General features: G+C 41.8%; 1 protein-coding gene across 1 annotated transcript in view; it reads left to right on the top strand.

Moving 5' to 3' along the window:
• Window positions 1-25,475, top strand: part of PPM1H (protein phosphatase, Mg2+/Mn2+ dependent 1H) — a 216,135-nt gene that overhangs the window by 89,109 nt on the left and 101,551 nt on the right. Inside the window, exon 2 of the mRNA XM_032780556.2 lies at window positions 15,209-15,377. Coding sequence (XP_032636447.1) covers window positions 15,209-15,377 — 169 coding nt within the window. The remainder of the gene's footprint in view (window positions 1-15,208; window positions 15,378-25,475) is intronic.

The following is a 25,475-nucleotide window of genomic DNA, read 5'->3' as shown; positions in this document are numbered from 1 at the left end:
TCTACAAATCTGGCTCGCTTCCGTCTATCGGTCGGGCAGAGACGCCATAGACATTATTCTGACAGTTCCGCCGAACGTTCTAGGCTCCCTTGACTGGTGGAGGACGTCATCCTGTACGTGTGCAGGCCTGCCGTTTCATCCTCCCCAGCCCTCCACGTCCCCAACAACGGGCGCGTCCTCACTGGGCTGGGGTGCTCACCTAGGGCACCTGCTCACCCAAGGCCTTTGGTCACCCCGGGAGTTGACACTTCACATCAATGTCCGAGAGCTGAGAGCAGTCCGGCTGGCATGCCAAGCATTCCAGCGCCATCTACAAGGCCATTGTGTTGCAGTATTCACAGACAACACAACGGCCATGTATTACATCAACAAGCAGGGAGGAACACGGTCTTCCCCCTTGTGTCAGGAAGCGATCCTGCTGTGGGACTTCTGCATAGCCTACTCCATAGATCTAGAGGCCTCCTTCCTCCTAGGAATATGGAACATGCTCGCAGATCACCTGAGCAGGTCCTTCCTATCACACGAATGGTCCATCCGTCCGGGCGTTCTCCATTCGGTTTTCCGGAGGTGGGGCTTTCCCCACATAGACCTGTTTGCATCCAGAGTGAACAGGAAATGCCAGGTGTTCTGCTCCGTACAAGGTTGCTCCCTGGGCTCCCTGTTGAACGCGCCACCTCTGTTATGCCTTCTCACCGTTTCCTCTCGTCCACCGAGTCCTACTCAAGCTCCACAGGGACAAAGCCCGTCTTATCCTGATAGCCCTGGCTTGGCCGAGGCAGCACTGGTACACCATGCTGCTCGACCTGTCCCTGTCAGACCCAATTCCCCTACCACTCTGGCCGGACCTGATCACGCAAGACTTCGGCAGGCTGCACCATCCAGACCTGCAGTCCCTTCATCTGACAGCTTGGCTCCTGTCTGGTTAAGCCAATCAGAGCGGCGTTGCTCCGCTGCAGTGCAGCAGGTGCTGCTCGGAAGCAGGAAGCCCTCCACGCGCTCGACACACCTCGCTAAATGGAAGTGCTTCTGCTACTGGTGCGCCCAGCACGGCCATTCTCTGCATTCTGTATTAGTCCCCACTATCTTGGACTATTCATGGTCTCTCAAAGAGCAAGGTCTGGCGATCTCCTCTCTACAAGTGCATCTTGCAGCTATATCCACCTTCCATCCTGGGGAAGCTGGCAGTTCCGTTTTTTCCCTCCCTATAGTTTCCAGATTCCTCAAAGGCTTGGAGCGACTCTACCCCCAGGTCAAACGCCCTCCCACTACCTGGAACCTGAACCTCGTCTTTACCAGGCTCATGGGGCCCCCCTTTGAGCCTTTAGCCACATGCTCGCTGCTGTACCTGTCCTGGAAGACAGCATTCCTAGTCGCTGTCACCTCGGCTAGACGAGTCTCAGAACTTCGAGCATTGACTGTGGATCCTCCATATACGGTGTTGCATAAGGACAAGGTACAGCTGCGACCGTACCCGGCGTTCCTCCCTAGGTTGTCTCGCCGTTTCCATTACCAGGACATCTTTCTGCCAGTCTTCTTTCCAAGCTGGTTCATCGTGACGTTAAAGCAGCTCCATACTCTGGATGTCGTAGGGCTCCCATTATATATTGAGAGGACAGACCTCCGGCGCTCACCATTCAGTATTTAAGTGGTGGCAGAACGTATGAAAGGGCATCGGCAATCTCCTCCACAACGTATTGCATCTTGGTGCATTATATTCGGGCTTGCTATGACTTGGCTCAGTTCAGACTCGTCATCTCACCACCACTCTCTCGGTGCTCAGCACTCATTGCACATTCTTGGCCATGTCCATACAGGAATTGCAGTCGGCCACATGGTCTTCCATCCACCCTTTGCATCGCACTTATTTGGCTCATCAGTTCGAGACGGATGCCGCCTTCGCTCAGCGGTATTACATTCGCAACGTCTCGCTGCTGACCCTCCGCCTAGTAGGCTGGGAATCACGCTAATTGGAATGGGATATGAGACAAGCACTTGAAGAAGAAAAGACGGTTACTCACCTTTGTAACTGTTGTTCTTCGAGATGTGTTGCTCATATCCATTCCACACCCTCCCTCCTTCCCCACTGTTGGAGTAGCCGGCAAGAAGGAACTGAGGAGCGGATGGGCTGGCAGGGGTATATAGCAGCGCCACTCCAGGGGGCGACCTGCCGGCCCACCGAGTGTTGCTAGGGTAAAAAGTCTCCGACGAACATGCACATGGCGCACGCACACCTAATTGGAATGGATATGAGCAACACGTCTCGAAGAACAACAGTTACAAAGGTGAGTAACCGTCTTTTTTCTGTCATTAAAGCCTCTGAAATTGTCAGTAGTGTTTGTTTTCACAGCCAAAGTTTGCACATTTTTCTTCCCCACCCCAAAATGTGCTAACTTTCTGCTCCACTGAAGCTAACTTTGGCTTTCATCCCTTTAAACCACTTAGAGTATCTTTAAACGTCCTTAATGTCACCACTGTGCTGAAAGCATTTAAGGTTTACCCTGCTGGCCATGTTCAAGCTGATTGCACAGTTCCTGCTGTTTGGCGATTGTTTGGTTTTTGCAAAAGAGGGGTAGGGACTGACATTGTTTTACTCAACAGACTTAGATCTCCTCCAGCTCCACTGTTTGGTGGTTACGTTCATGAAGGAAGCAGAAAGGAATGATCCTCTAAGGATGGCAGATGAATTCTAAAAGCTAAAATCTGTAGGTTTTAACACCTTCAGGTGCTGTGTCCTGTTCTTCATAGCTCATTACTGTAGGGCCTGTAATAAAATACAAAGCCTTGTTGGTTTTTTAGAAGTATTTGTTGCTAGAACAAAGAGTTTGAAAATTACTGGAACTTGGCATGTGTACATGAGGTATATTCCACATATGAATTTACACGTTAAGAGCTTGGTCCAGCTCTCATTGAAATTACTTCAACTTTTGTTGTTGACTTCAGCAAGAGCCAGAGCCAAACTCTAAATATACCTTGTTAGCCTAAAAAGCAGACTCTCCTCCTTTAGAAACTTAAGGTTTCTAAATTATCGTTATCTTTAATTATCATCCTTCCCTAAGATATGACCTCTTAAATACTTGTGGGACGGACTGACAGTATGCTGAACAAATCTTATGGAATGAAGATAAACTTTCCTGAATTAAGTTAAACCTTATTGATTTAGGGTTAATACCTTTGTGATATGTTGTACATGAAAAAAGCAGTTGGGTATGTGGTGTTGTGGCATTGTAAGTACCTGCTTTAGTACCAGGGAGATGCTAATTTACTACTTCTGCTATCAACCCTTTGAAGTTCTCCCATGGAGAGGTTCACATATATTAGTTCAAACTGGATTCTCCATGGACCACCAAACAAGGAGAGTATTTATGGATTAACACCCTGGTTTTAAACAGGCTCATGCCTGACTCAGCAAACAGATGGGACCCTGGTCCACAGAAGACCCCAATCCTTAGGGTAGGGTTGGAAGGACTGGGCCTGCTGAGGTCCCATAACACTGAATGCTTGTCCTAAGCTGAAGCTGTGATGAACTGGTAACCACAAGGAATCCTCTTGGTTGGGGGGTTGAAGGATGGCATTCTGCCAGAATCCATGTCAGAGTTGGGGTTAGCTCAGGTAAGCTTATTAGTATGCATATAGGTTCTTTTGTTGGTTTTTTTCTGTAATGCTTTTTCTCTTGGGAATAAAGTAGGTTATCACAGGAACATATTTTCTGGAAGATTACACAGGCAAAATTTCAGGTGGAAAGGTGGTGCTGGAGATAAAGTAAAGCAGGCATATAAGTTAAAGTTGTGCTTACAGATGAAAAGGAGTCACAAACTTAACTACAGGGTTTCTACCCCACCATCATAATACAGAATAGTAAAGAAAGAAGTACATAACTTTAACTGTTGAAAATCTGTTATGTGATCATGTGCGCCTCTTTGCAGTTATGCCTAGGTGCTATACTCAAAAATGAAGCTTCTCTGCTTCATGTTGCAGGAAATAAATTGCAGGAGAAAAAACTTTAATGGTTAGCACAAAACCAGGGACAAACCGGTCATGTAGCCTCTAACTCCTAGTCTCCAAATAAGCACATCAAGTTGTCACAATTCAAGGCAACTGCACCTGTTTTTCCCCTCAGTTGCCCAGCAAGGGTACCCACTTTCAGGCTTCAAGATCCCCAGCTTGGATAGAGACCTGCGTCTCTCCCCCTCCTGACCGGGGTATTTCCAGGCTGCACGGTTCCCTGCTTTTACTGTGTATTTACCAGCAGAGTCAGGTTGCCCATGGACACCTGCTTACTTTCTCTTCAGAGATGGTTACCAGGGGTAATTACTACAGTTGGATGGTACTACACAGCACTTTTCTTTATGCAGTATTGGACAAGATACTTGGGTGATGGGAATTTGAAAAATTAGTGTTTCAAATTAGTTTACATTTAACATGATGCTGAATTTCAAACAGCTGGACTGAGAAACTGCAATTGCTTTTTATTCAGTTGTATTAGAAACCTCACTTTCATTTTTAAAATTGTGAAGGTACTTTTTGGAGACTTCAGTGACCTAGGATATTTTCCAAGCAGTCACAATGAGTTAGCTTATAAAATACCTGATAGGTCATTAACATTAAAAGGCAATTCATACCTCTCTCAGCTATTGTTTCAGGCTGCCTACATGTTTAGGAAGACGACATTGCATTGGTTTGCACTTGGCTTTTGTTTTTATACTTTTCATCCATGGGGTCTTTAAAGTTGATTTAAAAAATAATAAAAATGGAAAGCTTGGATTCTAGAGCACAATTCTATGGCAAAGAGTGAATCTGTGGTATATTCTGTGCATGGTTCCCTGCCTATAGATCTGCCATTTAAAGTGCTTACAAAGGAAAAGGTATAAGTTGTAAAATTCCTGTATTAGTACTTACTTCTGCTCTGAGTTATTCCACCATGTGTCAGTGATTTCTAGGGTTCTGAGTTCACCTTCTAGGTGCAGATTCTTGGAGGCAGAAATTGTACATTTTTTTTAACTTGTCTCTTGGATTTTTGGGTGCTTTCATACAGATGTCTGCTATTCTGATTTTTTTTAAATAAAAAAAAAGTCAACTTACTAATATTACTTTCTTTCAGATAATACACTTTTACAATACCTGCTATGTTAGATGAATATTGTGAATAAGAAATGAATGCTCATCTATGGAAATGTGCAAACTCTTTCTGTCACTTGTGAAGATTAGTTTTGTGCTAATTTAAGTTGACAGCTGTATAAAAAGGATTAATACCATCACCAGCAAACTCTTGAGGTTCACTTTCACACGTGCTAAATATGAAAGATAAATTTCTAAAGCTTGGAACAATTTTGCATAAGCCATTTATCTTGATTTCCTTTTAACCCTGGGCGAAGTGCAGTCTCAGTTCTCAACATTAAAGAGTGATGTTATGGGAATTACTGCAATTCCTTAAACAAAGAACTGGCTTCCATGTAAGAACAAGGAGAGATTATATATAAAATAGCTGAGAGAGAGAAGGGGCCATGTCTATGCACAAATCTTCAAAGAGAGCATCAGCAAGGGAAATATGAAAAATTAATTCAAAGGTAAATGGCTGCTGTGTTCTCTTTTTTCTTTTTACTATTTTGAGTGCAATAGTTCACTTTCAGATCTGAATTTTGGAACAGAATATTTCGTCCTGACTTTTCAGAATTCAAGTTAGCAAATGTTGGGATATTTCTGGTTTTGTAGTTCTGGTTTCTTAGCCAAAGTGAATATTGCTCATCCTAGAGTGATATCTGCTAAGCAGACAAGTTAATCTTCAATATGTGTACATGGAATAGGATGGCTCAGTGGACTAGTAATAGTGTACTCTTTCACCTCTAAGTTATTCATTTGAATGTGGGCACGAGTATGTTCACAAGGCACTTCCATCTGGTGGACAATGAACTTCCTTCCCTTCTAAAGGTTGATGCATCAAGGTCACGCTGGCAACAAATTTGTAGGACAGCATGAAGAAAACTCAGGCTGCCACTGCCTATTTTAAATCTCTTCTGCGGATCAATTGAGTACTTCAGTTTCCAGAGCTATTTATAACACACCTGTAATGATCTTATAAAATGTCTCCTTATAAATTATTTCTTGACTTTGTTTTCTATTTGTATTATATATAAAATGTTTAATATATTTCATATCTATTTAATATAACAGATGTTTTATCTATACATGATATTGTACTAGTCTAGTCCCTTAAATACACACATTCGCCTTTCCAGTCCTCCTTCCTTGCTGTTAATTTCTGCTGCTTCAATCTGAAGTGCCCTAACATCTTGTTACTACTTATAGCCCTCACCAGTGCTGATAGGTGCTCTTTGTTTGCCTCTTCAATAGTAGAAACTTAGAAGTGAGATTTAGTTCTCTTTGGTGTTTTTGTTTTGTTGTTTCATAAACACAAATGTCCGCCAGTCTGAAGGCAGAGCCTACCAGGTTGGATCTGCTGTTCCTTACACAGAAAGCTCTCTCCACTAAAGATCTTCCTAGGTGTCAGAGATCACTGGTCTTGAACCTAGGCCATGGGTCCCCAGGCAGTGCTCGGACTGTGAGTGCCACCTGCAAGCTCACCAGTGGAGAAGGGAGTTAGTGGATCTCTAGTTCATAAAGGGCTCAGCTCGCAAAGCTCCTGATTGGAGGAGACATACAGCCCCACCATTTGCTCAGATGCACTACTTAAGCCAGTAGGAGGTGCAGGAAGTTGTCTGAGCAACTAGGTGGATCTCTGGTTGGCTGTCATTTTGGAGCCTGCTTACTCACCTGAGCCCTGTCTTCCTACTTGTTCCTGCCTTCTGACCTGTTCCTGCCCTCCTTACCCCAGATCCTCCTCCGCTTCCAGGTTCCTACTTTCCTACCTCACTCCATGTCCCTGCTCCATCACTCTCTCCCTGACCATTGACTTGACTCCATCTCTGACCCCACTCTGGTCCTGACTCTGACCATAAGGCTTGACTACCCGGTCCCCAGTCCTCACAGGTTGCTCAGACCACTCCAGCTCAGACCACTCCAGCTCCATCCAGGCCGGACCCACTGGATGGACCCACTGGATTCTCTTGTTCCCTAAGGGGCATTGGCACTGCACAAGAAGGCAATCCATCTGCAGACAGACAACTGAGCATTGCAGGCGCAGAACGAGCAGCTGGCTGCTGAGAACTAGGCATTGAGGGAGCAAGCCCACTAGCTCTATGCAAAGAACAGTATGCACTAGACCTGTCCAGCTGCACTGTCACCCAAGCTGGTACTTGCTGTCTCTCAGCCTGTTGTCAGTGCAGGTAGATTTGACCCAGCAGCAACTTGCTCCTAAAGAGAGAGAGCACCAACGACACCTTAACCGACTCACCATAACAATATTTCCATGAGGAGCCCAGCCTGAAAGAATCTGAGAAATGAGCCAGCCCAGGCTCGGAAAAGGGGGCTAGCCCGGGACATCCTGACAGTGTTCCTCTGAACCCCGCACTGAAGTCTTGGCTGGAATACATGCTGGTTCCTGTTGACCAGCACTGTACCTACAGGGGCCACTGAGTTACAAATCCTGGGGAATCCCCAACCATAACCTCCACAGAGGGGTCTCATGGACTGATGTAGCAGACAACTTTATTAATACAGAAGCAGCCCAGGTACTACAGATTCCCTTGTGGACCAAGCCGTTCTAGACCTAATAGAGATGTTCAATGGAGGGTTCTTATCCTCTGAACCAGTGACCATGAAAACTGTTCCTCTCAAGTTTACTATCCAAGATCATTGAGAGACACTACAGTTCAGTACCATCCATTCCCCAACTTCTCTGTGACGTTGGATATATTGTGGTGGCCCTCCACAACCCCCTTGTCTGCTTGCAAGAACTAAAAGTTGTCACCCCCCCCCCCCGCCCCGAATTCTGCCAGCAGCACTGCTTGTGCCCAGGAAATGGGCAGCGCTAAGTAGTTCCCCAGCAGTAGCAAGCTGGAGTAGCTCAGCAGAGCCACCCACTGATCCTGGTCCTTGACTTCTATCCAAATATGGGGACTACAATGATGTCTTCAGATGGAAAGGAAAAAAAATGCAGGCCCCTTGCCCCCACACACAGACTTTGATTGCCCAGTTGACTACAACCAGGAGCAAACGTTCCATTCAGGCATCTATATGCCATGTTCAAGCCTGAACTAGCCGGACTGCACACCTACGTACAGGAGAATGTAGGGCTTTATTCATAAATTCACCTTCCCTGCCGGGGTGCCAGTCCTCCTTTTTATCTTGGTCTATCTGTCTGTCTTAAGGAAGCCTCCAACAGTGCATAGATTATCAGGCTGTGAATCAGGTCACCATCTGAAATCAATACCTATTAAAACTTCCCTGAACTAATGGACTGTGTGAATGCTGCTCAGGAATACACACAGTTGGACCACAGGGGGATATACAGCCTAGTATGTGTTAGAGTTGAGGACGAATGGAAGACTGCCTTTTGAACTCGTTACAGTCACTTTGAGTATCGTGTGATGTCAGGCAAGGTTCCAACATTTTATTAATGATGTACTGCAAGACATTCTGGATCAATATGTGGTTGCATACCTGGATGACATGTTTTTAACAACACACCATGCATGTCCATTCCATACCAACACGGCCTCTCCAATTAGCTAGAAAAATGTACCTCTGATCAATTCGCCATAGAATTCCTTGAATTCATCCTATCTCCTGCTGGTATTGAAATACCCATGCTACGTAAAGACAGTGCTTGGGTTGCTAGTGCCATAGAACATTAACAAATTACAATGTTTCCCGAAGTTCACAAACTTTTATCGACTACTCACCCTGAGGTTCTTGGAACTGATCACCTCCTCACTGCCCTTCTCTGCAAAGACACCAGGTTCCTCGGTGTTCTCAAGACCCATCAGGCCTGCAAGCAATTAAAACATGCATTTACCACTGCTCCTATATTAGTCTACACAAGATTTCATCATCGAAACAGGTGTTTCTAACTTGGCAATTGAAGTGGTGCTATCCCAAAAGCGCAGTCCTCAATGATTGCTGTGTCCATGTGTCTTTTTATTTCACGAGATTCTCACCCACAGAGCAAAATTTAAAAATTTGCAGAAAACTCGTGGCAATTAAGATAGCCTTTGAACTATCTGGAAAGGGTCCTGTACTCTATCCAAGTGTACTCTAAATATAAGAACCTAGAATATAGACCCATAAATTTAAAGGCCAGAAGGGACCATAAGGATCATCTAGTTTGACCTCCTGGACATTGCAAGCCACAGAACCTCATCCACCGCTCCTCATAGACCTATAACCTCTGAGTTACTGATGTTCTCAAATCATGATTTAAAGACTTTAAGTTACAGAGAATCCACCATTTACAATGGTTTAAACCTGCAAGTGATCTGTGCCCCATACTGCAGAGGAAGGCAAAAAAGACCAGGGTCTCTTCCAGTCTGACCTGGGGGAAAATTCCTTCTCAACCCCAAATATGGTGATCAGTTATACCCCAAGCATGTGGGTGTGTGGGCAAGACCCACCAGCCAGCCAGAATTAGTTGTAGTATCTACATAGAGCCAGATTTCTCAACCATTGACAACTTTGGTGGGTCTTATTCTTTTCATGCTTTGATTTTGTATTCTCTTATTGCCCAGGAATGAAAAATAACAACATCGGCACTCTGACCTGGAAGAGAGACTGTTACGCTGACTTAAAAGGTGCAACCACTAAACCTTCTGAATCTTCAAATCTCATAACTTTCTGGCCATGCATCTGTCTCTATAGGTTTATCAATCGATTTTGGACTATTACTTATTGCTGTAGAAGTAACAAAATAACCACCCACCTGAGTACTTACTCTTTGTTTTTGCAGAGCTGACAGGAGGTGGTTGTTGCTAAATGCTTATAGCATTCACCTAATTTTTGCTTACACTTCCCTTATTCCTAAAAAAAAAAAATAAATAAATAAATTTCATGTTCCATATTGCTTGGGAAGCATAGTTAAAGATATTATGGCATTGAACTGCTTCTTAAGCAATCTCTATGCAGCTAGATTTTTTTCATGGCATGGATAACTCTTAAATGTTCCTCGTTTCAAGTGATGCCACTCTTTCTTTAGTCCCAAAGTCACTCCTATGGTTCATACCAATTTGGTGTTCCCTCACTTTCCTTATTCAAAATTAATTACAACAGGAATTTTAACAAAAATGAAACTGATCATAGGATTATTTGCAGTAAAGGAAGGAATCCCTTGCCATTTTGAGTTCCCAGCATTAATAGTTTTTAATGGCCTTCATTTAGAGTCTTTGTTGTATATTGCATCTAGGGTGACTAGATGTCCCGATTTTATAAGGACTGTCGTGATATTTGGGTCTTTTTCTTATATAGATGCCTATTACTCCCCAGCCCCGGTCCTGATTTTTCACACTTGCTATCTCAGAGGTCGGCAACCTTTCAGAAGTGGTGTGCCGAGTCTTCATTTATTCACGCTAATTTAAGGTTTTGCGTGCCAGTAATACATTTTAACGTTTTTAGAAGGTCTTTCTATAAGTCTTTAATATATAACTAAACTGTTGTTGTATGTAAAGTAAATGTTGTTAAAATGTTTAAGAAGCTTCATTTAAAATTAAATTAAAATGCAAAGCCCCCCGGACCGGTGGCCAGGACCAGGGCAGTGCGAGTGCCACTCAAAATCAGCTTGGGTGCCGCCTTCGGCACACATGCATAGGTTGCCTACCCTTGTGCTCTCTGATCGCCCGAATTGCATCCCACAGTTTTGTTTAGGTGTATAGTGGAGTGCCCTCCAGTTAGTTCACAATGTGGACTTAGTCCAGCAATTCAGACAGAAGTAATATCAGAAGCCAAATGTTCACTATAAAAACAAAATTTGTTGCACTTTTTCCAGTTCGTAAAGCAAAATGTAGGTACACTGGAATTTTGAAACACAGATACACAATTAGAACACTTGTGTCAGGTAGCAGAAGGAAAGATTTTACTGTTTCAGTGTGGAAAAAGAAAGCATATTCTGCTCTAAATAGAGTGAAAGGAACTTAGCAATACATCTTTATATTATCTGTTTCATGCCACTGTGGTTGTATAAGCAAGAAACTTGGATGTTTTGCTGATGTATCTTGTTGGATGTCCTCTCACCTTTAAATATATAAAGCCTTTGTTTACTTTTACAAGTATATTGAGTTCTTTAAAGCCCTTTTATCATATCCTGCTTTCTAAAATACAATTAAGTCACCACATTTTGGAGTGATATTGTAGTTTTAAAGCCACAGCTTTGTGGGAGTGGGAAGTGGAAGGCAAAAATACCAGCACCATTCTCTATAGTCTGATGGTGGAGGAGAAAGGCAGACTCACGACTGCCTTTGGGAGCCACAGGGAAGAGGAGCATGCAGACTGGTAGCATCTACACCTGCTTGTGCAGCATCCACTCCAGGCCAGTTATAATCTGGACCTTTGAAAATCCCATCCATATTTATTAAAGAGGCCTAAGGGAGTTAGGTGTCCAAATCCGTTGAATTTCATTGAATTCCCTTAGGCTCCTTTTGAAAACCTGAGCCTATGTTTTTAAAGGTGATGTACAGTTTGTTTAAATACTTTAAAGACAATGTTTTGAATATACTATTATTGGGGTTATTGAGCAAAACTTTAAAACACTGAATTCTATCTTTAAAATATTTTGTCATCTCAACTCTAAGCTGGCAGATATTTATGAATTCCAAAGGGAGCATGACAACATTCAAGAGCAATTTTCTTTTGTCTTCATGTTGCAGTGCAAGGCTTATCTCTTTGACCAAGTATTTGTTTGACATTGGGCTAAAACTGTCAGATGAAAAAGATTTCAAGCAGGAGAAAACACCCAGAGCTGCTTGAAGCTGTCCAGAAGGTGTTATCGGTTTCTGTGCTGAGCATCAAAATTTGGTATTATCAATGATATATGCTCCAAATGCAGGCCAAGCTTTGGGGGAGGGCAGGGAAGCCTGGACCTTCACTGAATCCCTTTCGCAAAAGTGGCAGAAGTTCAAGGCCTTTTTGTGTGAGGGTACGGGGATGGCCTAGGATCAGGTTAGAGCCACGTTCAGTGCCTAGAAGCTGCAGCATTTGATGCCTTTGCTGGAAAGAACTGCTACATTGCGATGTTTCAAGTTTCCATCAGAATTTCCAGAATAAGAGAACCTCTTCAGAGACGAAAGAGTGGAGTTAATCGGACAAAGGCCAAAGAGGCATTGAAATACCTCACAGAAGAGTTAGATGGCCAGACCATAGCTTTCAGGATCCTCCTTAGTCGTAATTCGAATGTGTCCCAAGTTCCTTTGCTCATTTCCCTTTCTACCAACTAGTTCTGCTCATGGGCACATCTGACTAGTGAAGTACAAAGCGTCAGATGTTTAATGGTAATTGCTTTGCCAAACCAGGTTACTTACTATTGGGTCACTTTGTTCTTTCTGCCTTTTGGAACCATTCAGTGCCTTGAGAGGTTTGCTTGATAAAGCAGCTTTATAAATAACAGTGTGTGAGTGTGTGTGAGAGAGAGAGAGAGTGCGCTAACAAGCCCCAAAAGTCACAATGTGTCTCATAATAGTAGTTCTTAGTCTAGCATTAAGTACAGAGTTAGGGCAGTTCTGGGATCTATGCAGAACAGGTGCAGCTAATAGTATTAACTCACAGTAAAGAACACTCTATATGCTCAGCTTTGCTGCTTTAATGTTTCTTTTCCTTTAGCTTTTTAAGTTCATGACTTAAATGGTGCTTGAAAACCATTTCAAGTCATGTGGAGGAGAAAATGATGGGCTAAGCTACAAGAAGATATTTAGAAGCCATAATACAGTACTTTAGTTAGGCTTTCTGTTGCTCAGTAATGCTTTTAGCTAATGTGTCACATTGGCAATCGGAGTAAATGTCCACTGGCTTATTTACCCTGGTGTCTTTGTACTTTCACTACTTCTTCTTCTGTTTCAAATCACACTACAGCCTTCCAAATGCATCCAGAAAATGATGCGTCTTCAGACCAGAAACCCATTATACCCAAATATTTAAACTGCATCTTGGCAAATCTTGGGCATAAGAGTTAATCACAGTTGCAAAACTGCTGACAGCTTGAAACTACACATCCTTTAATCCCTTACTTGCAAGTGTCTCAAAATGGTTTCATCCACAGCTGATATTTATGTACAACAAACCCTTGCAAACACGTGGTGGTAATATGCATACAGATGTTTACTGTGTACAAATTCTTGTATGTCAGATTACAGTTGAGTAACATTTGGTGGTGTTCAATGATCTGTTCTTTCACAAGTATGGTTATGGTTAGTGGCTGTGTCATTTTTCAGAGTACAACTGAGTTGCTTTTAGTAAAAGAAAAAAATGTATTCATTTATATACAATAAAGCAACAAGTTGCCCTTAAAGAGAAAAGGATATTTTTATCTTAAAATGGAGCAACATGCCATTTGGAATTTTTCTAATCTGGTAAGAATAGGTAAAATGATACCTAGAGTGGACCGTGATTCTTTTTGTATGTCTGTGTGGTTCTCCTTCTCCTCGCTCAAAACAAAACAAAACAAAACACTGCAATTTTGATTAAGGATTTTCAAAGAGTGTAAAATGTGGTACACAAATTGTGGTAAAAAATCAGCAGCTGAGGAATCAAGTGTGTTTGATTTTATTAAATGGGTTGTGAGGTTGGGTGGTTCATGTACTTTTGCATGGCTATCAGGAGTGTGCAATGTATTTAAATAAATAAAAGCCACATCTGGCCCAAAACTTCAGCAACAGGAGTATCCTCTCTCCAGACAATTATTTGTCAAGGAGACTTAATGTTTTGGAGAGAGGGTGGGATGGGTTAGAAAGTGTGTTCTTGGAAGGAGACAATCATTTAATCAGAAGGGAAATAACTTTATATTGTTGTAATGGGACATAATCCTATATTGTACAGGTTCCTCACACATCTGAGGCTATTGTACTTCCAGGTCAGTACACACTCACCTTCCAGGTCTGTTGAACATGTATAGTACAAATACACACATTGAAACAATGCATAATTAATCTGCATCTAAGGTTGGTTTGAGCTTGTTCATTTGTTTTAGCTAACTGACGTCCAATCTCTGAAATACTCGAATCAAATACTTACGCACATGGTTTTAAAGCTCTTTTTTATGGAATTCGTACTTCAGACTGTCTCTCATTTTGTTTCATAAAGTGTCTGGCTAGAGATACTGTTAGCGAATATTATGACCTGCACTTTCTGTTTGCAGGCTAACAGCTGTGGAGATTATTGTCTATCCTGAAATTCACAGAACTGCTCTGGTTTCATGAGTCTGGCCCAGGTTTTATAGGCTTGGCACGCAGAACTATAAGAATTCTGCATTTACTTAAGCCTTTGACACAAATGTGATAATGTTGCTTCTGAAAAACAATGTTCTATCATGCCCATATTGATGCAATATTACAACATCATGTCCCAAATGCACACTGCATTACAATCTTTGTGCCTAGAGAAATGAATTTGGAAAGAGAGCTGTAAAATGAGTCCCTTTCACTTCATCATACTACAGGTAACCTCTGCCAGTCTGTCAAAGCAAGAGACAGGAGCACCTCTTTTGGAGTTTTGCATCCCACATACCATCTCTCCTACTGTTCCTTTATTTTTTTTAAATTGAAGAGTAAGTGCTTTATAATTGTCACTTCCTTCCATTCTGTGCCATCAGTATGGAGAGCATTCTATTTGATAGATATGTTCTGCTTGTACCACAGAGGAACTGGACAGAGCAGATTCCTGAAGCTGACCTATCCATTGTGAACCATAGCTATTAGAGGGTGATTGTAGGTATATGAATTAAATGGAAAGAGCCATTATAAATCTCTTTCTTTTTAATGTATTTTAGCTGGGAAGTACAAACATTGCCAGACTCATCCATTCATCAGGCATCTGTCCAGTATAATTTTGGTTTAAAATTCATGTTTCCTTGTATGGATGTCGTAGAAATGATTCAATTAATGAATGTTCATGCAGTTGTCATTTACATTTTTAAATTTGTACTGCTCCAAATGCTTGCTTGTTTATGAAATATCTCATAAACAAATCTTATGCTCATAAATGTCAAAGGTCAAACTTTAAGCTTATGAGTATTTAGAAACCTTCTGGCCACATTCCTGATTTTTGGTAAGTCACTTAGAAGCTTCTATCACTGTTTGCTGAGGTTTGCTAAAACTAACATGCCTTTTGTTTTTTCTAGGGTAATAAATGCAGGGAAGAGCACACACAATGAAGACCAAGCAAGTTGTGAAGTGCTTTTTGTAAAGAAGAAAACTGGTGGCACCAATTCTACACCAAACAAAAACACATCCACCAAACGAAGGTCCTCACTGCCAAATGGAGAAGGACTACAACTGAAAGAAAACTCAGTAAGTAACCTCCACTCATCTTGCTGTCAGAACAGAAATACAAACTAACAAGTAGACAATGATGTAAGACGAATGGAAAAACCCAAGAATTCTTGCTAAGTGTTGCAGATTTTCTTGTTACCCCTCTGTGACCTAATTGGCTCTGCTTTATCAAAGAAAGCTTTGCACATTTTACTTAGCTCCACTTTTGGATTTTGAATTTCACATGCTGCAAAATGTTTCTCGCTTAGAGGGCTTTCTAATTTAGAGAGGAAACAAAAAATGATTGGGGACATGCTATAAAATAATGAAGGATCTAGAGAAGGTCCATTGGGTGGGCCAGTCGATCCTTTCTCATAACACAAGCCCAAGAGAACGTAACCAAAATTTAAAGGCAACATATTTAACACAGATAAAAGGAAATACTTTTTTGCTACAATAAATATTTAACAAGTGGCACTCACTGCCACAAAATATTATTGAGAGAGCTTAGTAGGATTCATAAAAGAAATAGTCCTTAATCACGCACAGTCTCAGTGTTTATATATAAATAGGAGTTAAAAGGATATATGTACTTCATGATATAAACTAATCATTAAGAGTCTTGGGTATGGAAGAAATGTCTTCTGTGGGCAGATTTTGACATAAATAGTCAAATAGAGGGTTTCTTGCTATCGGTGGAAGATTGGCCGTTGTTAAGGCTCAGATTTTATCACGGATATTTTTAGTAAAAATCACGGACAGGTCACGGGCAATAAACAAAAATTCACAGATGTTTGTGACCTAGCTGCAGTTTTTTTACTAAAAATATCCTTGGCAAAATGGAGAGGGAAGAAGGTCCAGCAATCACAGTGGCTGTGGACTTTGGAGTCTCCTTCCACTGTGGCTGAAACGCTGTGAGGGGTCCACTGCCACGGTTGGGCTGCTGCAGGGAGCCAAGTGGTGAGTGGGAACTCTGGAGGACCCTCAGGGAGCTCTGGGATCCTCCTGCTTCCCAGTGCCTAGGAGCTGCTGGGGGCCGGCACCAGCAGTGGCTGAGATCTGACAGCTCCAGCCGTGGTGCATAATCGTAGCCTTAGCCATTGTAGAATATACTGTATGTGGTATGTGTAGGCAAACACTATATGACACTGAAATATGATGTGTCAGTAACAGAATGCATGCATTTGTGCCATTTAGGAGCTTGTGGTTGCCTGTCAGATCAGCAGACTTCCCCATAATGTTTTCAGTTTCATTTCTCACTCAGTCTTTCACAAACTAGGATTATTATTTTAAAGGCACCATAAATATATGTGGAACGCCTCAGTTACAGAAACGAATGTACAAACAAGTAGAAGACACAGTCTCTGCCCTAAGGGTATGAACAGGTAAAAGGTGGTGAGGGAAGGTCTTAAATATCAAAACCAAGAAAACTGGGACAGAGTAAGTTTTTGAAATTGTTCAAGACACCAGGACAGCAGAGAATTATGACATCAATTAGTAATAAGACTCTCTTGTAAAAATGTCACTCAAGCTCCTTTACAGATTTTGTCAAGGTCCTGACAAGTTAAACTTTCAACTGCATAGGCAAAATAGTCATTCAGTTATGCATTGAACTAATTCAAACAAACACTCAGATTCAGCAAATCTGTTCAGTATTTACATACACAAATTATCATCATACCCATGTAAACATGCAATGCATGACTTGTACACACAGTGACAGTAATTGCACATGTGTACCTCATTTGGTATTTCATTTTAAAACAAGTGAAGACCATGCTAGTATCCTGCAGTATGATACTAATTTGATACATGTACTGTTAGCTGTTGCATCTGTTTTTGTCTTCCTGCCTAATATACTGTTTTGATGTTCATGGAGCATAGGAAGTATCATGCCAGATCACACTAATATTCCATCTAATCTAGTTTCTTGTCTCCAACTGTTGCCACAATCAAATGCTTCATAGGAAGGTAAAAACCTTATGTTTGTCTATTTATGTAATAGTTTACCCAAAGGGAATATGTTTTTCCAGTCAAAGGCAGTTAGTGGTTTTTTATCCCTAGTTCACATGATTTTTAATTCTAGATAAATGTAACTCATTAATCAGTAGATGTTCTCATTATCTTCTCCATGATGAGAGTTCCACAAGTTAATTACGTTTTTAAACTATTTCTTTTCATCAGTTTTAAACTTGCTGACTTCCAGCCTAGTTAAATGTCCACATGTTCCCATGTTATGAAAAACAGTTTATAGAATCTGAGGTTTACTTTCTTCATACTATTTGTTATTTAGTTTGCTACTTTATGCCCTTTCTTCTCTGAAGTGAACAGTCCTAATCTTTACAATCTTCTTACACACAGAAGTTTTACCATAATTCTAATTTTTGTTACCTGTATGTGGGTCTCTTCAATTTCTGCTGTATCTCTTTTTGAAAGAGATTGACCACAAATGAACACAGTATTCCAGGTGAGGCACCATGGGTCTCCATGATAGCATGACAATATTTTATGGTATTATTTGCTATCCCATCCTTGATACATTTTCTTTATATATCCTGTCTATAGATCTACCTCCATATTTGCTAGAGACCACGAGAGGATGCTACAATATGTATTAGCACTATGGGGCAGTGAACCTTACAAAGTCATTTATCTGACTAGTGCTTGCAGATTTAAAATTGCAAATATATTTTCCCAAAAAAGGGAGCATATGGCTAGAGAAACTTTGCTACTAGAGGGCAGTCTTGCTCCAGCAGCTAGCAGAGGTTTTCTTTTTCTGGTTGTGTGTGTTCTGGACTGAACCTATGAAAAAAGACAAGATGTTACATCTTTATTATTATTAATTATTTGTATTACTTAAAGCATAGCAGATCTTTTATCTGTATCTGCCTTTGGTGTTGTCTCAGTGCTAAGGATACTGTATTGTTACTATGATAGGGTTTTGTTTTTTTAATATGAGGAAGATTATATAATATGCGGGCTCCTCTGCATCACATTAGTATGTAGAATTAAAGAGATGAGACACTTCATGTGTGTGTCTTGCTGGGGTGTTATTTCACCTCATGGGGTGTTAGGAAAAAGGCCAAAATTGAGTTCTGCAACCACTCAGTAGGGATATCCCAGCATGACACACACTCTGAAATCTGACTGTGATTATTAAAGGGTTCCATGTAAACAGGGGGCAGGGGGGAAGGATTTATTAAATAATTGTTTAAGGAAAAGGTATTTAAAATAGTTAAAACAATTAAAAAGAAAATGCAAATTAAATTTTAAAATCTTTTGATTTATTAATACTGTTTTTCTTTTCTTCAGGTTTCTTTACTACTTGACAGAACATACTCTGCAAGCTCCCATGCCTTTTCTTGCTTCTCCAATCTTCCGTTTTTCTCACATTCCGTGGGACACTTGTATGACTTTTAAATGGCAGCCAAATTTGGAAGTTGTGAAATCCTTTTCATTTAACATTTGATCAAAGTAGCTGGAAATCCCCAGCCCCCGCAAACCAGGATGATTGAAGTGCTGCTTGGAGATGTGTGAAATGCCTGCCAAGCAATACTAAAATATAGTTTTCAAGAGAAGTTGCCATCTGGTGCAGTATCAGCAAGTGGCTTCCAGCAGACTTTCCTTTGCAGCTGGAGGTGGGAGAGAAGCACTGCACTAGGTCCCTGATCCTGCAAGCTGTTTTCACACTTGTGGGAGTCTGTCCACATGGGGGAGCCCCATTGAAATCAGTGGGGCTCTGCATGAGGACAGGAAGCTGCCTGTGTGTATGAGCTTGAAGGACTGGGACCCGATTCCTCAAAGCTGAGCTGTAAAGTTAGAGCCTCCCAAGAGATGGAGGAAGAGGAAGGTGGGGTTATACAGAGGAGGAGAAGCAAGAAAGGGAAGCAAGGATACTTTTTTGCCCACAAAAAGCAAGGAAACCTGGAAAAAGGAAATTAACATTTTTTTAAAAATAAAATTGACAAAATAACAGCAAAAGCAGAAGAAGAAAAAGAATCCAAAAGCTTGATCCTAAAGTAAATACTTAATTAGGTTTGATCCCAGATTGGGCATTTGTTTTAATTGCAAAGATTATACTTAGAAACTGTATTAAAATATCATTAAATTCTGTGTTTTGGATTGTCAGCAGCTGTGAGGAGGAGAGAGTGCCCTGACGATATTAGATACAGTTAAGTAAATAAAACAAGTTCCAACCTATTATATTGTGTGAGAATATTGCCATTGTTGCTGATCAGTCAGAATGCAGGATTTAATATTAGTATTTATAATTCACTAATATGAGACAATATTCACTTAAAACAGGATAAATTTGATTGGTTAATACCGTAGTGTCATTCATGCACATCCAGTTTCAAAGAGTATCTATTTTTTTGTGTGACTTAAGGTTGGTTGCACAACAATGTCTACTGTACGTGCCATTTGTGACAACAGAAAGTGTTCACCAACCATTTGGTTAGTGAAGGTGACAACTGGCCCACTTCTGTTTATTGTTAAACCCACAGGTGTATATTTTCAATGGTCCAGCTTGCATTTTGAGGGTGCATTTGGAAAAAAATTGGGTGCATTTTCTTGCACTTATGATTCAATGCAGGAGCCATTTCTAAAGAATACATTTCTAAATACCAGATTGCAGGTGCTAATCAAGTAGTTGGATATCCAACTATTGAGATTTGCACCTGCATTTCATCTGCAACAGGAGGCTAGTTTCCAGCCTGCCTGAAAGTTTGCCCCAAATTGTATTGCTGTGTACTGCATGGATTTTTGTCAGTTATTCAAGTTCTTATTGTGCACATACATGCATTCTCTCCTATAAGTCTTTGTCTGTTGCTTTCTTAAAAACAAAGGGCACATCTCTAAAGCCTGCATATTTTTAAAAGGTCAAAATTAATTCATCTTATAATTACAAAACCAGGAGACTGCTGTTCTAGCTTTCAGCCAGGTCCAGTAGCAGAGTAGCCTGAAGCTGATGACATTTCACAGCAGAGTAGAAATGCATTTTGGGATTCAGTGCAGTGAGATGCCTGCTTATTATTATTTATTTCTCCGGTGCCTAGTCAGAGGTCTGCATCCTTCCCAAATTTAAAAAAGAAATACTTTAGATTTTTTTCATATTGATGATGATGATGATGTTTTGATTAAATTTCCAGTTGAAGGACTCTGACCAGCCAAACAAGAAGTGAAGGGGGAGAGGCCAGATTGAGACAATTACTTTATAGAATGCAACAGACTGAACTGATATTTTTAAAGCTAATTTCACGGGGGAAAAAATTTGTGAACTGTGCGCTTCACTCTTCTACTATCCCGCCACAAAAACAACTGGCTAGCCATTCTGGCTATTCAAAGCTTTGCTTTGTGACTGCCACTGAAATAAAAAAATGTGTGACCAAGTCACTAAGCAACAGCAGAAGAAAGTGTTTTTTTTTTTAGCCCTCATTACCGTAATATCTGAATGTCTCACAATCTTCAATATTTTGATCTTCACACCTCTCTATTGTAGGGAACTACCATTATTCTCATTTTATGGGTGGGGAACTGAGGCAAAGAGTAAGGGCTTGTGTACACTGGCAAGTTTTGCATAGTAAAGCAGCTTTTTGTGCTCAAACTGCAGACAGGAACACACTGTCAAGCCACTTTGTGCGCAGAAACTCCTCATTGAAGTGCTGCAAAAAAACCACCTCGCTGAGAGTTGTAAGGCTATTTGCACAGAGGCTCCAGCACTCTATTGCTAGTGTAGACACTGGTTTGCTTTCTGCGCTGTAATTGGCCTCCAGAGCTGTCCCATAATGCAGCAAGTGACTGCTCTGCTCATTGTTTTGAACTCGGCTGCCATGGAGACATGCACCCCTTCCTTTTCAAAGTACTGTTTCTGACGGCCTTTGCATGTTGTGCTGATCTGCTCTGGGACACAAAGCAAACCATTAATGTGGGATGCTTGTGCTGTTGAACCCAGAGGTGAGAGAGAGAGAGAGCGCGCCTAGGGAGGGAGGCAGGGGCTGATGTCAGGGGTTTCCCCTCCCCCTGTCTCAGGACTGATTGCTTTCTGCCACTGTCTGAACTTACAAGACAGCATGCTGACACTCTGTCCCCCCAAACACACTGTCTCTCTCTCCCTCCACCACACACACACACACACTCACACACACACACACCACACACACACACACACACACACACACACACAGTCCCTCTTTCCCCCCTCCCCCGCCCATCAGTTGAAAAGCAGCTGGCAATGCAGTAGGATGCCTATGGAACAATGGGATTGGGAAACCTGCATCATGTGACACTGTGCCTGCCTGATGAGGCATTGCAAACCCTTCCCAAAGATACCTACACCCAGTTGCACCATGGGATAGCTACCACAATGCACTGCTGTCTTTGCCATTCTAAGAGCTGCTAATGTGGATGTGTTCCAGCATCACAAGGAGCACAGTGTGGACATGCATCAGCAGTTGAATTCCAAGGTTTCAATAGAAGTGGTATAACTTATGGTGCAGAAACTTGCCGGTGTAGACAGACCTAAGTGATTTGCTCTGTGTCACAAAGAAAATTTGTGGAGGAGCAAAAAACAACCTGGGCTTCGAAGTCCTATGTAATGTCCTTGTCATGGGACCATCCCTCTTCCTGTACTTGCATATTCTGAGAGGCATCACAAGCTGAAAAAAAAAATTACTTACTTTCTTTAAAAGGAGCCTTTTAAAATGGTTCTTTAAAAATAAATAAATAATATAATATAAAAAAAATCAGAGTCTCATGACTTCTCGCCTGTCCCCTCTCAGGAAAGATTGCCAGTAGGTAGCCACGTGTTCCACGTCTTCTCTAGCCCCAAACTAAAACATATTATTTTGTTTAATAGAATTTATTGAAGTTCTCATTACTTCCATTACAGCAGCACCCACAGGCCCCAAGTAAGACTAGGGCCCCATCAGACTGGCCACTCTTCACACACACACACACAGTAAGAGAGAGTTTCTGCGCTGTAGAGTTTACAGTCTAAACAGACAAGATAGACAAGGTGTGGAAGGGGAAGCAGGCGCAGAAAGGTGAGAACTTGCCCAGGGTCCCACGGCATGCCAGGGGGAGGGTTGGACTGGAACCCTGGTCTCCTGAGTGCTCAGTGTCCCCTCCACTGCCCCATGCTGCCTGCCAAGTTAGAACGGATAAGCTTCATCATTCCAAATTCATTTACTGTTGCTAGGGGCATGCCATGGTGAAAATATTTTGTTTGTCAGGGATTTCTGGTATCTGATACTTTATTATACTGCAAAGGGGGCCCGTGGTCTGCTGTGCTGCCTCAGGGGATGCAGGGGCAAATCAGTACTGGACCTCAGTGAATGATCTCTCATGTGGGCAGCTTAGGGAGATAGGGTTAGAGCAGCTATGTCTGCCCCATCCATGCCACCCGGTTAAGAGGAAGTTGATTCCCTTCCCTGCTCTGATGAAGTTGAGGCTCTTGGCTGGAGCAGCCCCCAAAAGCAGGATCTTTAAGAAACTGAGCTAACTTCATCTGTTTTGTAGCCCTGCTGATGGCATGCATGTCTGTGGATGATACTATTCCTTCCTCTTCCCATAGTTATGGGTGACAAGGAGGATAAGGAGTGTGTGAGCTGCAGCTGAGTTAGGAGTACAGCCTGCTCTCCCTGATCTTGAGGCGGAGCCTGGTGACTATGCACCCAGCTGGAGCACAGGAAATGAGTACTGAAGGAGTTAGGTGCATAAGCGAGCAAGTGGGAGACAGAGGAAGAGTGTGTGTACGCTGACTCATTCAGGCTCCCTTCCTAACCCAGGGAGGGCCACTTGTCCAGAGAATACTACTTCTACAGAAGAAGCGCTGCTGACAGAACCAGAGAGCCATGCTGGCATAGTGCCCCCTATGACCAGCAAGAGCCTTCCTTAAACGGAGGGGGGGGGGGGGTGGAGTGGCTTCTGCTGAAAATTTTGACAAAACCCTCTAAACTTTTGTAATATCAAAAATCAAAATACTTCAGCTGAAAAACAAGTATTTTTATTCAAAAATGGAGCCACCTAGTCTCATGTGAGTTATAGTGCAGGTGCCTTATGCTCTCCTCTGTGGGATGGGTTCTTTGGCTGGACTGCATCTTCCACGATGCACCACTTTCTCCTCTCTTTGTGAGGGAAGGGCATCTGTGATAGGGATCACTGGCCATGGTACTTCTTGGGAAATTATAGTCCAGCCAGAGAGCCAGGCCCACAGAGGAGAATGGAAGCATAAGTAACTCAAACTACGACTCGCATGAGCCAACAGCACCATTTTGAATAGAAATATTTTGAGTTTGGGAATTTTTGTTTTTTACAAAATATCAATTTTTTCCAAAGTAAGCAGACACTTTTGGTGAGAAATTTCGGTCAGACAATAACCCAATTTCCTATTGAAAAACAACTTTGAAAGAATTGATTCAACCAGCACTAGTGTGAATTTTGAGTGCTTCTAAGCCATGGATCAAATTTTGGTGCCGCTGAAACCAAACATGCCTGAATTTCACCCCATGTTTCTAGTTTAATGAGATTGGATGGGATGCTGGTTTCACAGATATCTTGAATTTAAGGCCAGAAGGGGCCATTAGCTCATCTAATCTGACTTCTTGTGTATCATACACCATTAAATTTTGCCTAGTTATCCCTGTACTGAACCCCATAACTTTGGTTTGACTAAAGCCTAGCTTGCATTTGGCTAAAGCATATCTTTCAGAAAGGGAGCCAGCCTTGATTTGAAGATATCAAGAGACGGGAGAATCCATCAACTCCCTTGATAGTTTGTTTCCATGGTCAATCACCCTGCATGATAAAAATGTGTGCCTTATTTCTAATTTGAATTTGTATGGATTAGCTTCCATCCATGTGTTCTTGTTATGCCTTTCTCCTCTAGATTAAAGAACCTTTTAGTATCAGGGTTTTTTTTCCTCCCCTTGAACATACTTATACTCTGTAATCAAGTCACCTCTCTATCTTCTTTTTGATAAGCTAAACAGATTGAGCTCTTCAGATGTCTCACTATATGGCATTTTCTCTAGCCCTGTAATTGTTTTTGTGGCTCTTTTTGGCACCTTCCCTAGTTTTTCAAAAACCCTTTTTAAAATGTGGACATCAGAACTGGATTCAGTATTCCAGTATGGGTTTCATGAATGCTGTACACAGAGGTAATATCACTTCTCTACTCCTACTCCCCTCTTTGTACATAAAGGGTTGCGTTAACCCTTTTTGTGACAACATTGCACTGGGTGCTTATGTTGGGTTAGCAGCAAAGAATCCTGTGGCACCTTATAGACTAATAGACATTTTGGAGCATGAGCTTTTGTGGGTGAATACCCACTTCGTCAGATGCATGTTGGGTTGCGTGTCCACTATTGACCAAGTCCTTTTCAGTCACTACCTTACAGGAGGCAGTCCTCCATTCTGTAAGTGTGGTCCTCATCGTGTTTTGTTAAGCTAAAAAAAGTCAGTTAGAAAAAGACAAGGTAGGTGAGGTAATATCTTTTATTGGACCAACTTCTGTTGGTGGAAGGGGACAAGCTTTTGAGCTTCACAGGGCTCTTCTTTGGGTCTGGGGAAGGTAACCAGGTAGAGAGAGGTTTACTTAATCATTTTATAATTCATGTCTTGAAAGATGCACACCATTAGAGCAACATAAGGATTAATAATGAAATATTAGTTCATGCAATAGAGCTCATTAGCATTTTGAATTGCAAGAATTTACGGTGATGGGGTAACCATGTGATATTGCAAAGGGGATTTTGTGCTAGGATTAGGATGTAGTAGCTCAGATTGACTGCCCTTCCTTGACATGCTGATTTGTGACACACTTCTGAGAAATTACTTAAGTTTTTTGTTTTTCAGATGGCCTTCCTTGCATCTTGGTGCTCCTTGACTCGTTGCTCATTTTGGGTAAAAATTCATCCTGGTGTAGCAAGCCAGCACAAATCCTATGGAAATTAAGTTGTGTGTAGGCCTTGTGCTGGTTTGTTGTGGGGTGGAGGTGGATTTTTTTTGTCCTTTGTGACAGAATGAAGTGAATCTCTATCACAGCAGTGTCTGTTGCTATAACCACATTGCCTGTGGGTGTCTGCCAGTTTAAATTAAGCCCCGAGTCAGCAAAACACATACGTAGGTGCTTAGGTC

Source organism: Chelonoidis abingdonii, chromosome 1 (assembly GCF_003597395.2).
Source record: "Chelonoidis abingdonii isolate Lonesome George chromosome 1, CheloAbing_2.0, whole genome shotgun sequence".
Taxonomy (NCBI): domain Eukaryota; kingdom Metazoa; phylum Chordata; order Testudines; family Testudinidae; genus Chelonoidis; species Chelonoidis abingdonii.
This window is presented reverse-complemented; position numbering and strand designations above follow the sequence as displayed.